Genomic DNA, 17,700 nt, shown 5'->3' with positions numbered 1-17,700 from the left:
TCTAGCCAACTTTCAACCCACCTTATAGTGCATTCATCCAGCCCATACTTCTTTAACTTGCTGACAAGAATACTGTGGGAGACCGTGTCAAAAGCTTTGCTAAAGTCAAGAAACAATACATCCACTGCTTTCCCTTCACCCACAGAACCAGTAATCTCATCACAGAAGGTGATTAGATTAGTCAGGCATGATTTGCCCTTGGTGAATCCATGCTGACTGTTCCTGATCACTTTCCTCTCGTGTAAGTGCTTCAAGATTGATTCCTTGAGGACCTGCTCCATGATTTTTTCGGGGACTGAGGTGAGGCTGTCTGGCCTGTAGTTCCCAGGATCCTCCTCCTTCCCTTTTTTAAAGATTGGTACATTAGCCTTTTTCCAGTCATCCATGACTTCCCCGTTCGCCACGAGTTTTAAAGATAATGGCCAATGGCTCTGCAATCACAGCCGCCAATTCCTTTAGCACTCTCGGATGCAATGCGTCTGGCCCCATAGACTTGTGCACGTCCAGCTTTTCTAAACAGTCCCTAACCACCTCTTTCTCCACAGAGGGCTGGCCACCTACTCCCCATGCTGTGATGCCCAGCGCAGCAGTCTGGGAGCTGACCTTGTTCGTGAAGACAGAGGCAAAAAAAGCATTGAGTACATTAGCTTTTTCCACATCCTCTGTCACTAGGTTGCCTCCCTCATTCAGTAAGGGGCCCACACTTTCCTTGGCTTTCTTCTTGTTGCCAACATACCTGAAGAAACCCTTCTTGTTACTCTTAATATCTCTTGCTAGCTGCAACTCCAGGTGTGATTTGGCCTTCCTGATTTCATTCCTACATGCCCAAGCAATAATATTATACTCTTCTCTGGTCAGTTGTCCTATCTTCCACTTCTTGTAAGCTTCTTTTTTATGTTTAAGATCCACAAGGATTTCACCGTTAAGCCAAGCTGGTCGCCTGCCATATTTACTATGCTTTCGACACATCGGGATGGTTCTCCCTGTAACCTCAATAGGGATTCCTTGAAATACAGCCAGCTCTCCTGGACTCCTTTCCCCTTCATGTTAGTCCCCCAGGGGATCCTGCCCATCAGTTCCCTGAGGGAGTCGAAGTCTGCTTTCTTGAAGTCCATGGTCCATATTCTGCTGCTTACCTTTCTTCCCTGTGTCAGGATCCTGAACTCAACCAACTCATGATCACTGCCTCCCAGGTTCCCATCCACTTTTGCTTCCCCCACTAATTCTTCCCAGTTTGTGAGCAGCAGGTCAAGAAAAGCCTCCCCCCCCCCCAGTTGGTTCCTCTAGCACTTGCACCAGGAAATTGTCCCCTACATTATCCAAAAACTTCCTGGATTGTCTATGCACCACTGTAGTGCTCTCCTAGCAGATATCAGGAAGATTAAAGTCACCCATGAGAACCAGGGCGTGCGATCTAGTAGCTTCTGCGAGTTGCTGGTAGAAAGCCTCATCCACCTCATCCCCCTGGTCCAGTGGTCTATAGCAGACTCCCACCACTACATCACTCTTGTTGCTCACACTTCTACTCCTGTTGCACAAGGATTATGAAGATATTATTGCACCAATTTTTTTAAACCAATAGCACAGTAAATTTATACTTAGTTTCAGCCTTTTCATTGCATTTCACTCCTTAACCCCTTGTCTGTGAGCCACTATAGCACAGTCTTTTAAAATGCCAGCATTTCATGGAACATTTCAAGTGAGATGACCAGATATCTGCTGCAGCGCTCTGATGTTAGGGAGCTGTGAAAGGGTTAAGCAACTTGCAGGCTAAATGACCCAAATTCTACCTTTTAAAGACATATTAGGAAAGTATGTAAATTGTAATTAAGGCTATTTCTTATAAATAGCTAACATAGTCATGTTAGATAGACTACAGCTTTGAACTGTAGACTTGTATTGTTAAAGAATTGGAAGAAGATAGTGATTGTAGTCTATGTTTACCTATATCTTGTTAGAGGTTAACGATGTAACCAGAGGGTTCCTGTCTGTCACTGTGTTCTATTGATTCAAAGATCAAAAGGGAATATTAATATTTAGATGAACTGGGAATGTGGTAATATCATTGTCTTCATTTCTCTTTGAAGTATGTAATAAACTATCTGTGAATGGCGGTAGATAGGTAGTTGCCTTATGCTAATCCATGTAGCTAATTATCGATGAGGCTTAGGAAATAGGTCTACTTCAAAGCCACGGTGTTTTACCTATTATTCACCTACTGTCAAGAGGCTGCCAGGAAACTATAAAAAGAAGTCTTGGGCCCTGATCCTGTATCTCAGATCTGCTAAGGTTTCAGGGGAAGTTTGAGTCACAAGACTGAGGTCCCCCAACTCCAAACTCGCTCACCCTGATATTGGACATTGGACTATAACCTATGGAACTAATTCTGAAAGAACTCTTTGCAACTCTAAAGCTCACCATCTGTGCTATAAGAAAAGGAGGACGTGTGGCACCTTAGAGACTAACAAATTTATTTGAGCATAAGCTTTCGTGAGCTACAGCTCACTTCATCAGATGGCATTCTTTGTAAGAATAGGATGCTAATTCCCCAAATCATGGCCAATTTGGGTAATTGCATCTGCCTACCTAAATTCCCCCACCACTCTTTCATTTGAATATGATATTCACCTTCACTTCTACTCTGAAATAATCAGCCATGTGGCTGTGTACACTTAAACATTCCACCACAGAGGTTGCTGCCTTTAAATGGTGGATGAAATTATTTCTGTCTATTTATGTAGCCAGATTTGAAGCTGATGTGAATTGATGCATGCTGATTTGCATCAGCGGAAGATCTGGCCTGTGTTTTTAAATTGCTTTGGGGTCCTTCAAGCTGAAAATGCTGCATAAATATCAGATATCATCTTGAGTCATTACAGGTCAGTTGCAAATAATTAAATAACTGGAACTCTTGATTTGTTTTTTTCAGAGTCAGAGCCTTACCTGTCTGGGGAAAATGAAGTGCCCAGGATCCAATGTGAGTTCTGTGCAGATGCAGGGCGATTCTGATTATTTCATCAACCATCTTGGGGTTCCCACTGTGCAGTTTTCTTATGAAGACATCAAAACATTACAGGTAATTGTGAATGGAAAAAGACAACACAAGGGAATAAAAAAAATGCAGAATCTGGTTTTACTCAGTGTGATATTCCATGCCAAGTAGGTTACAGCAGAAAGCTATCTCATTTTAATGAATTATTTTAGATGTTTGGAAGTTTCTATAGTACTTAGAAATGTCAGTTCTTTGCAGTGTTGTAGCATTCTATTTAAAAGATGTATACTGTCTTTTGCGTTTTGATAGAGCAGATCACAACAATCAAATTGCAATAGTAAGATTAATATAAAAATATAATTGTAATCTTCAGCATTCAGAGTAACGCCATGATATGTGAAGTGTTTTTTCTTATTTCTTGTTTTTGAGGGACATGTTTAAGGCTCTGTGTCATCTAAGAAATTACACAGTATGGATTAGCCAACCCAACTTGTCAGACAGCCTGCTACAAGAAAAAAATGAATATCTGTGTGTTTCTATTGTTCTGTGTGTCAAGGAAAGAAAAACCTTAAAATGCATTTTACATGTGTCTCCAAACCATGGGCAAAATTCTACTCTACAATCTACAAGTGGCTGTTAACTCCCATCTACTGGGTTAGATTCCCAAATCCACTAAGAACACTTTCTGTGGCATAAATCCTGGCTTCTCCCCCTATCCTGAGTGTATCTGGAGTGTATGCTGACATTGTTCTGTGGTCGAGTTTTAGTGGCACAGAGATCAACTGTGGTGGAGGGGAGCTCCCCTATTGCTAATTCTGCCTTGCTCCGGCACAGTTCTAATTTGTCTCGAGGTTAGGTGGTTGAGGATTATAAAGACACAATTGGCTCCCTGTACTACTCACTCTGCACTACACTGAAGCAGAGTGGAGAATCTGCCCCACTGTTCTCAGTGCATTGGCCTCTGTTAGCCCCGTGCACTGGGGTGAATTTCACTCCCTATGTGCAATATTAATGGAAGAGTTAAACCGTGTTGCCATTTCCATAGTATAGAGGAGGAACTGGTAACCCCAGCATTCTGGGCATGTAGGGTGAAACCACCAGGCACTGCAATATTCTGCTCTCCTCAGATGAACGAAACTCCCACTAGTCTCCTTCAACATTTCTTCTCTCCCTATGAACGTAAACTGTTAGTCTTCATTCCTTCCAGAGTCATTGCAAAATGGCAACATACTTTAGCAGTGCATTTTTTGTCAACAAAAGGGGAAGTTTGGGGGTTGATGGAATTAATTAAAAATATCTGGTGCCAACGAAACCTTCTTGTTTTCTTTCAAGAATCAAACATTTTTCAATCGGCTTCTCTTATTATTATTATTATGATTATGATTTACTTTAAAAATAAATCAAGACCATTCTCATTTCAAGTAATATACTGCAATCAGCATATGTTCCTATCTAGGTAACTCCTGGGGAAATTTGGATCAATTTTTCTGTCCTTTGTATGAAAGAGAGACTGGGATATAACAAAACAAGCATTTGGTTTACTGAACATCTATCACAATATCAAGATATATCCCTGAAGTCAAAAATATAAAACTGACTTTAACTTTATTTTTGGACACAACTTCAAAATGGGAGTATTATCAGCAAGTGTGATAATAAACCACTCATAGTGACTATTTCCTTTATGGTGAGTAAAATAAATTCAGTACATAATGCTTATGGAGTAGTAAGTTCTAATGAGTCTTTCCATTTCTATATTTTCATCTGGATTCAAAAGGGAAAGAAAATAAAGACCAACATTTTAAAAATAATCTGTGATTAGTTAGAATGTCATTTTATTATTTCTCACACCATGCAAAGGTCAGGACTGTGTCTTATTTACTGTTCTTTATAGCACCAAGCACATGGTTGTACTCATCAAATAAAATGTGACTTATTATTAACTGATTATTTTTCTTTAATGAGGGGTGAAAGTCACTCAGGGTTCAGGGAAGCCTGCACAAAACCCTATGCACCACTTGATTACAACTTAAGTCCTTAAGATATGGAATTTCATTCCTGTTGTGGAACCTGTGCGTTAACCTTTAGAAAGACAGAGCTTCTGTGTGGTCAGATAAGTACACTGGTTCTCTGTTCAAATGTTGTTCTTTCTGTATAACTGATTTGGGAAGCCATTCAGGGTAACATGAAGCTCTTCTGAGCAGGGTCTGAATATTCTGTGTATGGATTCTTTATGTGGCTAACAAGAAGATTTAGCATTCTATTTGATTCAAACAAAAATCTGTGGAAGATACGTAAAAATTTAGGATCACAGAGATTGTCATACTGGATCAGATTGAGTGTCTAGTCCAGTGTCCTGTTTCCAACAGGGGCCAAAACCAGACACTTCCGATGAATGTGTAGGAAGAAGACAGATGTGGAGTAATCTAGCCTCCACATTTATGTCTCCTCCTAATCTCAAATAGCTAGAGATAAGTCTTACGCCTTTAAACATAACATAAACATAATTGTTGGAAATGGGCCACTTCCACCCTGCATGGATTGGCCTCATTAGCACTACAAAAAGTAATCTTCCCTCTGTTGATATTCACTCTTTCTTGTCAACTGTTGGGAATGGGCCACATCCACCCTGATTGAATTGTCCTCGTTAGCATTGACCCCCCACTTGGTAAGGCAACTCCCATCTTTTCATGTGCTGTATATTTATATCTGCCTACAGTATTTTTCACTCCATGCATCTGATGAAGTGGATTATAGCCCATGAAACCTTATGCCTAAATAAATTTGTTAGTCTCTAAGGTGCCACAAGGACTCCTCATTGTTTTTGCTGATACAGACTAACACGGCTACCCCTCTGAAGCCTTTAATCATGAGGTTTAATATCTCTTCCACAAATTTGTTTGTTATAATTAATTATGGTAACTCTGCCTATTCTTGATATACATATAAATGTCCAATCTCTTTTTAAATCTTGCTAAATTCCTGGCCTCAGCAACTTGATGTGGCAGTGAATTCCGGAGTTTAATCACAGTTTGTGTGAAAATTATATTTCCTTTCAACAGTTTAAATTTCTCATCTTTTATTTTCATTGAATGTCCTCTTGTTCTTTTGTTAGGAGACAGGAAGAATAGAAGTTTGTGAGCTACTTTCTCTAGATCATTATATTACATTCTTTTATCATGTCTCCTTTCTAGTAATAGCCTACATTTTCAGAAGTGAATTTTTGGTTGCCTAAGTTGAGACATCTTATAGGGTCTTCATATTAAGAAATTCTGAGCACTCACTGTCTGAAAATAAATTTCCTTTTAAGGAGTCTCAAATTAGACCTCCAATACCTCTAAACACCTTTGAAAATTGGTAGCAACGTTTGTGAAAATCTACCATGTGGATAGAAGAGGACATGAAAATGGTGTGTTTCCTTATTTCTAACTATGAAAACATTTTAACATCCTGTTTCCCTGATTGTCATGTTAAGCACTTTCTGTGCCTACACATGTTCCCTTAGCGGTTTAGATACAAAAATGAAACTGAGTAACAGGGCTGGATCCCTTTTCATCCTTAGCTTTGCTTGGCATGTGCACTGCTAATTTGCTAATGATTCAATTTCACAAATGCAGAGCAAACTATGGATGTGCCAAATGTTGGGGTGATCCTCTTTAGAAGATATTATGGTGTTAATGGAAATGTCTGTAGAAACAAGATTTAGTTTAATAACTAGGTTTTCAATTTGTAAACACTGTTGCACCTATTAGGAGAATCATTCTGTTTCAGATTAAATGCAATGCAGAGGTTGGTTTAAAGGAAATGAAAAAGGAGACACTTTCAGATTAAGAGGCAATGTTTATGACAGGCTTGTGGTCCAATACACTCTTAACAGCTGTTGCACATAGTTTCTGTTCCAGATCTGGGTATTCACTATATATAGGGCATGTGAAAGAATCTGCAAACTTTATTGTATCAAAACCATATTCCTTTCCCCAGCAACATGTATGGTATTAACACTGAAGTTCCCATCAATATTGCTTATTTTACTCCTATAGAAAGTTTCATATTCCATCTTCAGGTTATTTTTACAACTATTAATTATCATTTTGCTTTGAAAAAAATGGAGCAATATAGTTGAACTCGTAGAAGAAAATATTGGAGCATTTGATTAAATGTCACACAATGAATTTGAACTTTTAAGGCGCCGCACTCTATTAAAAATCTAGTTACTTTATCTCTTGTATTGTAAATTAATACCTTAAATAAATTATGTGATAGATATTATCTCCAGTCTTGAAGTTGATGTACCGCACCTTTCAGACCTAAGTGTATTTTGCCCTGAACCTCATGATATCTGCTTTATGTGAGAAATGAAACACTTAGAAAAATATGCAAATGTATGTAGGCAAGCGGATGGGTTTTTAGTACAAGCAAAGTTACTCAGCGTGATTAAATTTGGATTCTCTTGATTATTTATTGTACTGGTTATGTGAGCAGTTAATCTTCCATCATTTACATGCCACTTCATTGATTTATTAACATTTTCTTATGAAACTGGCTCAGTGGCTCATATAGTATGCTATATACTACCAGACATGAGCAGTTCAGGAGCGATTTAAGGATGCTAAATCTATTTTCTGGAGAAGGCTGGGAGTATCAAAAAACAATAGCACCGCTCTGAGAGAGGCACAAATTACGCTGATCTTGCATCCATTCTATTATATATTGAAGGAAGCTCCAATGTACAGAGCAACAGTTACAGATCAGCTACAGAAACGTATTTCTTGCACAGAGCGTGCAATGCTGATCCTCAGAGAGAAGGATATAAAAACTACATCGGCAGGAGCTTGAGAAGTAAATACGAGGAATTAAAAATGTAAGAGGAAACGCTCAGACCAGAAGAGTGAGCAAAAGATATCTTTTTTGAAATTTAGCTAATATACTGAAGCAATGTTTCAGGGAGGTGAGATTTCGATGGCAAACAGCTTTGGTTAGAACTGAGCAAGCAGACTGCATACTAAGTGCCCAACCACCATGATAAAAATATACTAAGTGAAATGTAGTTCATCTGTTTACTAACAGAAATACATAGCATTTTAGTCTCCTGGTAAGAAATCAAGTCGGAAAAATTTTCAAGCAGGAAAACCACATTATTAATCTCTCCTTTTTCTAAGGGTCCTGCTGTTATTGCTTGGGGGAAGCCTCTGTCTCCATAGCCTCTGGGGCATTAGCTTTACCTCCAGGATGGATAACAACAGCTTGAAGGTCACTTTCTAATTCATCACATCAACAAGAGGAAGCCCAAGTTTAATACACAAGCAACTGAGGAGCTGGTATAAACACCACTCCACTGATTCCCCTGTTCTTTGGGCCCTGTTTGAAGGGGAATCTGACCAAGAAGCAAATGATGTAGAACAGTTTTCCAAACTATTCAAGCTGATTTCAGGAAATCTTAAGCAATAGCAGAGGAGTCTGTAGATGCAGTGAGGAGTTGTGCTGAGAACACATCTGAGCTCTTCTAATAGAAAAAGGATGGTTCAGTGGTTAGGGCATTAGCTTAAGACTTGGTGACCTGGATTCAATTCCAAGCTCCACCACAGACTTCTTGTGTGACCTTGGGCAAGTCACTTAGCCTCTCTGTGCCTCAGTTCCCCATTGTAACATGAGAATAATAGCCCTGCTCTCCCCTGCAATAGTGTTGCAAGGAAAAATACATTTAAGATTGTGAGGGTGCTTAGATATTACGTGATGGGGGCAGTATAAGTATCTAAGATATCTAGACAGTAATTGAAGGTCCATGACTATGTCTTTCTTTTCTCAGTGGCATGTAATGGTACTATTACAGAAACAACCTTACTCAAATCTTCATCAGTATCCTAGAGCCGCACAAGTGAAGACATTCTAGAGCACAGTAGTTTGGTCCATCATTGTAACTCTCCATATTGTTGTAATATCTACATTGGTGGTGCAAAATCATAGACTTGACAGAAATTCCCGTGAAAAGGGTAAATTTCAAGTGCTATTCTTTTCATTCCATTTTTGTACAGTACATTTCTATATTCTTGAATGTACTAAATTTGGATTTTCACAATGATGTGGCTTCATATCAGTAAATAGAGCATTAGATATAAAAGATGAATGTGCTTCATGCTGCTGGAAAGTACCTGTGCACAATTGCCAAACCACTGTATTTGACACATCATTGGTCACTGTGTTTATAAAGGTTCTGGAGAGTGGGGTGGGGGGAGAGAAAACCTTTTGTAGTGGTAAACACCCATTTTTTCATGGTTTGTGTGTATAAAAAGATCTTCTGTACTTTCCACAGTATGCATCCGATGAAGTGAGCTGTAGCTCACGAAAGCTTATGCTCAAATAAATTGGTTAGTCTCTAAGGTGCGACAAGTACTCCTTTTCTTTTTGCGAATACAGACTAACACGGCTGTTACTCTGAAACCTATTTAGGGATGGATCTTTTTAAAGTGTTTTTGTTTCAGCTTCCTTTATATTCCTTACCTATGGTCTGAGGGGGTTGTAAGGAGCAATGCAAGTCTGATACTGCTCCCAGCTTCATTTCTGAACATCAGGAGCAACCATTGAAGTCAATGGAGTTACAGTAATGTGAGATGAGAATCAGTTTCTGTGTGTGAATTCAGTTTCCTATTTGGTTGTTCCTGGTTCCATTTCGGTGCATTGATTGAATGTGCTTGCATGTCTGGTGTAATGGAGACTATCCTTTCATCACTTAATTGTTTCCCCTCTTCCTCTGCCCTTGCGTATTGCTTGCTTTCTTTTTCTTTCTTCCTCTGTCTCAGTTTCTATTCTGTCTTTTTTTAATCTCACTAATACAGCCGTTTCATATAAGTCTGTTTACTTCAAATGAATAATTGATAGCTGTGTTCTTCCATATGAAGTAACATCCACCTTAGGCTGAACTCTGCTCTTGTAAATGCCCTCCATAATCTAAGTAAATCTGATTGAAGTCATTGAAACTATGTTTCACAGCACAGCAGATGGGTAAACAGATTTGTAGTTAACAATTGTACTACTTGCTAGTGTACCCATGTGCCAAATAGGGAGAGATCTCTCTAAGACATCTAGAGCCAAGGTGGAAAGCGGAATGAGTTGTGTCTGGGTCACCATTGCTAGGCACAATTAACATGCCATGCCCAGAAGTTTCTGGAATTGGGTTAGGTAGTTTTCTGCATGTTCAGTAGACTCCCTATAGCTGGAACAATAAACTCCACTGGGTGCAAGTAGTCAGGTCAGCTGTTTTACAACGGGACACCTGACCTGTGTGGGTTGAGAGAAGCACAGCTATAGGAGTAAAAAAATAGTCTATTTCCCCCTAACTTGGAAGCATTTAGCCGCAGGTTAGTGCTACGGTTAACTTTCCAACACAGGGAAGCCCTAGCAGTGTTAGTTAGAAATAGAAAGAGGAAATTCTGAGGGAAAACTAAGTTCTTTCATTTTAATTGTATACCTCTCTTTATTTGATTTTAGCCAAACAGTTTTAAATTGTTTTAAACCAGTGTCATTCACTAACTCTTTTCTTATTTAAATGTGATGGTGGGGAAAGAGTTATTGATATTTTGCTATTCTCAGTTTTCTATTTTTCTTGTAATTTTTCTTCACTTATATACTGAAATACAGATTGGTTGGTTAATTAGTTAGTTGACTAGCTAACTGAGTCACTCCACAGTCCAGCAGGAGAAGGAGTCTGTATGGGTTTCAGTTGGAGATTTCTGCAATCAAGAGGAGGGAAGGTATTATTGCAGAGGTTTTGCCTTAGCAGACTATGTAGAGTTGACGAACAAAGACTGAAACTCGGGTGAACTCACCCTAATCTTTTGGAACTCTGAGTTACTTCTCACTGGGTTTCTGTGAGACTGACCTGTTTAGATTTAATTTGTGTGTTTTATTTATATTTATGTATAACTGTGAAGATAATATATGTGGATTCTGAAGTAGCCTTGTAATATAGTAGAAATTAAGAATTAACATTGTTTCTTTATCACTATAAGATTTTATAAAGTTGGTACTTAATTCTTAAGTTCATTACACCTGTTCTTTTTGGACTTGATTGTGGGCAGGTTCACCCTGTGCAATCCTTTCTGAAAATCCTCATTGACTGAATTCTGGGTCTATATGTGCTTTTCTATAGGAATTATTTTAAGTACTAGGAGAGGGGTAATGAAGTAAACTCTAGCCCTCGCAAAGGTTATCCTACCATAAAATTGTCTTTGTTTTACTGTGCACATTCATTAATTATTGTGTGATTTTTCTGTAATAACTCTAGATATGTCTGCAGAAGACTTATGAATGGGAAAAGAAAGAAGTGATGAGAAATGGGAAGAAGGAAGCAATTAAAGAAAGAACTCTGGATTAGCTTGGTTAGCACAGTGTTTTGCAAATAAATGTTTGAGAAGCTTATATCCAAACAGAAGAATAGGACTGTCACTCCTGAGTTTTGTTCCTTTGTGACCTTGAATAAGTCCCTTTGTCGAAAACTTTTTTAAAAATGGCCACTGATTTTAGTTGTATCTTATATTTTAGGCTGCCAATTTTAAGCATTTGGGGTCAGATTTACATAGAGGCTGAGCACCCCTAATTCTGTTTGATGTCAGTGGGATCTGTGGGTGGTCAATACACCTGAAAAATCAGTCCCAAGATGAGTCCTTTTGGGACAACCAAACTTAGCAGACTTTTTGAAAATGTTCATCTTAATTTCTCTGTGCCTGTAAAATAGGATTAGTTATTCTTGCTCATCTCTTAGCGGTAGCTAGCCCAAGCCGTAAAGTGCTCTGAATATGAAAAGTGCTATAGCCACTAGGCAGTGTGGCCTAGTGGTAGAGTACTAAAGAGGGACCCAGAAAGCCTGGGTTCTGTTCTCAGGTATGTTACTGGCCTCCTGGGTGACCTTGGACATGTCACCTTACCGCTCTGTGTCTCAGTTTCCCCATCTGTAAAGTGGGTATAATGATACTTACCTCTGTAAAGCACTTTGAAATTTATTCATAAACTATGTAAGAGACATGTATTATTTATTAATATGTGTTTATTAATAAATGCATAAAACTTTAACTTTTGCAGCCATTTCAGTGCCATTTTATCTGTGAACCATTTGGAAGAGCTGTTGGCTCTTTCTTTTTTTTCTTCAGAAAAGTAACTTACATAAAGGTATTACTGGGAAACTAAGACTAGAATCCTAGCTTTTCCCTACACCTTAAATTAGCTAAAATAGAGAGGCAGAATAAATGTTTAGGGGTCTGCAGGGATTATTGTCCCCAGTACTTTCTAACAGCAAGAGAAGTGTCACCGTTCATTGAAGAATTTTAAATCTACCATGGTTATTGGTGAGAGCAGAAGTGATTTGCTGGCGTCATTGATGCACTGGGGAAGGTGTTTGGGAAGGCAGGGTCCCCCTGCTGACAGTCACTATTTGAAGGCTAGTGTCTCCTTGTAAAGTCAAATTTCTTTTGAAGGAAGAGGGAGCATCACCAAGGATAACTGAGGCTGTGAATTGGAGAAAATAAGTGTGGCTGCTGATGCATAATTGTTACGTACACGGTGGGGATATTGCTAATCTTGCCCTGTTGGTGGTGAAGGATAGGAGAAGACCATGATTCTGACTTGAGGAGGATGTGTATCTATTCAAGTTGAATGATTGCAACACTTCACCACCTTTAGTATTCAGGACTTTCATCGCTGCTGAGACTCAGGATCATGTGTGGTATTTTGTTTCTCAAGAGACTAATTTAATCAAATTAATGATTCCCAAATATTTGTGTTGACCTGTTTGAAACAGGTTAATGTTGAGGTAAAGAGGCAACTTTCTCTTTATTGTCAGTGGTGATTCTGGCCTTCTCGCAACACCTGTAAGCATCTGTCTTTCACTTCCGTATCAACCTCACTGCCAACCCTCCTGGTTTCTCCGGGAACCTCCTGGAATCAGGCTCTGTCTCCCGGAGGCTACTGAAGCCAAACCAGGAGATTTTAGGTGCTAAAAGTCTGGCGGTGTAGTGCGGCTAAGGCAGGCTCTCTGCCTACCCTGGCCCCATGCCAACTCCACAGCTCCCATTGGGAGCTCCGGGGGCAGTGTCTGCAGGCAGGGGCAGGGGCGCGGAACCCCCTTCACACACACACCCAGGGCCACAGGGACATGCCAGCCACTTACGGGAGTGGTGCGGGTCCAGTGCAGGTACGGAGACTGCCTTATCCCTGCTGCGCCGCTAACCCGGAGCCACCCAAGGTAAGTGCTGCCTGACTAGAGCCCCCACCCTTCACCCCCTTCTGCGCCCCAACACCCTGCTCCAGCCTGGAGCCCCCTCCTGCACCCAAACTCCCTCCCTGAGCCCACACTACTCTTCCCCTCCCACACCCTAATCCCCAGCCTCCAGCCTCCTCCCACAGCCCGCACCCGCACCCTTAACCCCCTGCCCCAGCCCTGAGCCCCCTCCTACACCCCAACCCCCTGTCCCAGGCTCAGCCTGGAGCCCCCTCCCACACTCCGAACCCCTCAGCCTCATCCCAGAGCCTGCACCCCCATGCCCCCCCCCGCCCCGACTCCCTGCCGCAACCCAGTGAAAATGAGTGAGGCGGGGGAGAGCAAGCGACGGAGGGAGGGGGGATGGAGTGAGCGGGGTGAGTTCTCCAAGAAGGGGCAGGGCAGGGGAAGGGGCTCGGGGCAGGGGCTGCGCAAGGGTGTTTGGGTTTGTGTGATTAGACAGTTGGCAGCCCTACTGCATAATTATAATACCAAAAGCAACCGGGTGGATTGGAGGCTGCTGTGCTGTCTCTTCCTCCTTTTGCACCAGGCCGGGGTCCACATGCAGTTTGGCCCTGATGGCTTTTACTAGAAAAGGGAATTTACTGGGTTCCTACTGATTTACTACACTTATCATTACATAGCAAATTGGGATGAGTATATCATAGATAAAGACATTGAGATGATTCAAATATGACTTAGTTTAAAAGTGCTAGCAGATCAGTTTAAAACTCAGAAGTAAACTATTGGATATTTGGTAAGTGTGAGTTATACGAGTTATACGAGTTAATAAACGTTGAAAGCTCTCTGAGGCTAAATTTATAGTGCAATACATTAGACAGAAAACCTGGAAAAGCTGTTTGACAATTACAAATAAAAGCCATCAATGCTTACGTTCAGGTGCCGTGAGAGTAGATTTCAAAAAGCTCTGCCTTTCTGCACCTGTGTTGTGCATAATAGCATGGCTGTGGTGCCTCTCAGAGGGAACAGTGCTGATGAGAGAGCCTAAAAAAGGTAAAGTCAGGTTTGCAAAACATGGAATTCCAACGGCATTGTCCCTGAGTGAAGCCTCCTCTGGGTGGAACACTGGGATCAGTGAGGTCAATTCAAGCTTAGTTGCAGAAGCCTTTGCCAGATATTGAGAGTCAGCCTTTCTCCTTTCCAGACGTTGCAAATTCAGAATGCACATATAGATGAATACATTGGACAGGGACTGAAATGAACTAGGTGATTATATAATGCCTGGTACAATGGGACCACGATCTGATTGAGGCCCTTAGTTGCAACTACAGTGTAGATGGTTTATAATAAAACATTCCCTTTTAACCCTTTTCTTAATACTTTCGTAAGCCTCCAGAGGCTTGGTTTCTGCACGCTTTTTCATAGGTGAGGTAGACTAGCCACAGGTAGCGTTCCCTCAAGAAATTGTGGTTTCACATAGCTTGCAGTCAGCTGTAACAAGGTTACATTGATTTACTCTGATTGGAAATTGTGTATAGTGTTTCTTTCCCTGGCTCATTTTGACCCCAAAAAAGTCCATATGGGGCCATACACAAAACGAGCAGAGTTTAGACAATCTATGTTTAAAATCTGCCAGTTGTGCTTACAGAGAGTCAGGCAACTTTTCAGGATTGGTACCTTTTTAAGGGCTCAGTATTCAAACTGTACCAGAGAGACAGGAACAGATTAGTCTATGGATTCTTTTTCAGAACTTCTGCAAAAGTGCCTTTTCCAGAAAGACATGTATTGTTGGCTTTTTAAGCTAGCAAGTGTAAGAATGTGCAGGAGCTAGGCTAATGGGTGTCAGAGACTGTCTTATGAAAGTCTTTGTATGTTGCTTCAGGCCAAGAGGAAACAATAAATCCTAGACACCCTTCAGCAAGGTCATGGGAATTCACAGGAAATAAGATAGGAAAAAACTAAAACCATAGCTATTACGTTTAGGAGGACACCATTTGTCACTCCTTATTATACTAATCATGGGTTTACAAATCCAGAGATCATAATTCGCTTGTAGCCCTGCAATGGTTTTAAGTGTCTCCAAACATGAGACTTCACTAAACTTTCAACAGAGCTGTTGGTATTTTGTTTTCTACCCCATTGGTTACACATAGGTGCAAAATCTGATTCCCCAGGTCACCTATGTCATTCAGAAGTACTCGCTTCTATATGTGGTGATGCAACAGAATATATTTCACTGCAAGATAGTCTGAGTTACGGAACTAAAGAGGTGGTTCCTGTAAGAAGCATTTTGGACTTCTGGAAATGGGCGTGTTGGGTGTGTGCCTAAGGAGAAAGAATGCATGTGAACAAAGTAGAAATTACTATTATGTGAAACAAGGAATTTTGGCTTATATTCCTGACCAAGATTAATCAAATATGGTAGTAAGTCTAAGGGAGAAGAAGTTATATTGGAAGAAAATTCTGAATTCCAGTTTTAGATCCATTGGGATTTCCCCAAATCGTTTGAATTTTGGCCAGAAACTCTTAGCTACCCAACCTCTAATTATGAAGAAAGCTGATATTTTATTTTTAGACCATAAAAGCAATGAAATTCAAAGTTACTTTATATTCTTCACATAGTTTTCATGGAATTTTGTTGTTTGCTATTATCAAAATAGAATGGAATCTTAAACGAAACCATGTTTGTTTTCTTCTACTTAACAAACGTCAAAGACTCGGTGTAGCAGTATTTCAGGGTTTTAGCTACAACTCCCATCTTGTGTTTAATCTTCTTTTAGTTTCTCCAATTCCTCCTCCTCTTTTCCTTCAGTTCTCCTACCTTTCTTGCATTTCTCTTTCCCTCCTCTGGTATTATTCATATCACTCTCCTGGATTTTTTTTTCATAGCTGGTGGACCACAATACAAGTATCATTGCTGGTGGATGGATCAAAGATTTTAAACTGCAATACTTACATTTATCTTAAAGTGGAGGGAAGGCGTAAAAGAGCTTTAAAAGAGCTTTGTTGGAAGTGTCCTAGTTCACTTCCTACCTGTTAATATCAAGGGAACAAACCAGTAGTTGCAAGCTGCTACTCCTTAGTTATTTTAACTCAATATTCATGCTTTACTTATGTGCTCACTGCAATGATCAACTAATCAGTAAGCTTTAAAAACTTCATCTTGGCTTCTTCATGACTGCATAGGGTAGAAAATAAAACCTTGATTTGCTGTGGTTCCAGTTAGTGATTTGTTTGTGTTTAGATTTAATCATGATCATTATAAACTAACTAAAGTTACATTGTTCAGCATTTTAAATAGCTTTCATGTCATTCACAATCGTAGGCGTGTGCAGGGCGGGAGTGCCTTGATCCTTTGTGGAGATTGAAATAGACTATTACCATTATGACATTTTCTGTAGACATTCTACAGTTTCACAAAGAAACCAATTCTTAAAATTACAGCTAGTCTGTTTTGAATGTTCTCTACTTTCTATTCATCCTTTTCAGAACGTCCAGTTAGATAATGGTTCTTCTCTCATAACAAAAGCTTATGTTCCCTCTCCAATAACAACATGGCAGGGTACATCAAGATTACTGCTAGCATTATCAGTTTGTTTTGAGAAAATAATTTAGTGTGCATTTAAAAAAAAACCTACCTAGAATTTTTTATTATTTATTGCTGAACATAAATTTAGCACAAAATATTTTATGCTAGCTGTCTAAGCTCTGGCTATGTAAGGCTTACAGAACATTTACTTTTACCACCTATGCCATAAAAGTTGTTTTCCGTATCTTCAGTCAAACTTATCTGTCACGTTATTCATAAGCTGGACCAAAAGAATGCAGTACCATGGCCCTCTCAGCTAATGTAGAAGAAAAATGAAAAAAAGGTTTCTTTAAAAGAGCCATTGATATGTAATATATGTAGAAGAGTTTAGAATTTTGACAGTTGGAGATTGTATCCTTTTTAGAGAGAATGCATAATGATTTTTATTTCTGTTGAAATATGCATAACTTTTTGAAGGTAACTTTCAGCTTTCATTAAAGCCCTCAAGAGCGAGTTTTCCACCATTGATGTTAAAACAAAGGCTACCAAATCTTAACTCTTAAGAGAGTGAATGTAAATCTACACCTCTCCCCCTCTTACTCTTTCTTCTTTCTTTTCAGTATTTTTTATAGAAATTTACTGCGGCTTCCTGATTTGATTATTTAGATGCTTAGGCTTCCACACCATATGCTGCTTTGGAGAAAATAAAAAACAAAGTTCCATTGTTAACATGAAAGGAAAACAGAAGCTGTCCTTGACAGGGAGAATTTAGGGTCTAGTGTATGGGAAATAACTTTCATGTTATGTTTCTATTTTTTTCTATCTTTTTTTTTTTTTTTTTTGTATTTGTGTGTATGAAGGTGTGGAAAGGGCTCCAATATATTGTCCTCATGTGTTTCAAAGTAGTGAATGGGATTCTGCAGCATGAACCCATTTAGGTCAATGAGAAATGTGCGGTTGAATCTCTCT

The 17,700-nt window shown here is 39.7% G+C and overlaps 1 protein-coding gene across 4 annotated transcripts in view; it reads left to right on the top strand.

The window, feature by feature from the left end:
* Positions 1-17,700, top strand: part of NAALADL2 (N-acetylated alpha-linked acidic dipeptidase like 2) — a 920,300-nt gene that overhangs the window by 744,439 nt on the left and 158,161 nt on the right. For all 4 annotated transcript variants that reach the window (XM_073359348.2, XM_073359349.2, XM_073359350.2 and 1 more), the window contains one exon: positions 2,930-3,076. In XM_073359348.2, coding sequence (XP_073215449.2) covers positions 2,930-3,076 — 147 coding nt within the window. The remainder of the gene's footprint in view (positions 1-2,929; positions 3,077-17,700) is intronic.

This window comes from Lepidochelys kempii, chromosome 9 (genome assembly GCF_965140285.1).
Source record: "Lepidochelys kempii isolate rLepKem1 chromosome 9, rLepKem1.hap1, whole genome shotgun sequence".
Classification (NCBI taxonomy): Eukaryota; Metazoa; Chordata; order Testudines; family Cheloniidae; genus Lepidochelys; species Lepidochelys kempii.
The sequence above is the reverse complement of the archived record's forward strand: the minus strand, read 5'-3'. Positions and strand labels throughout refer to the sequence as shown.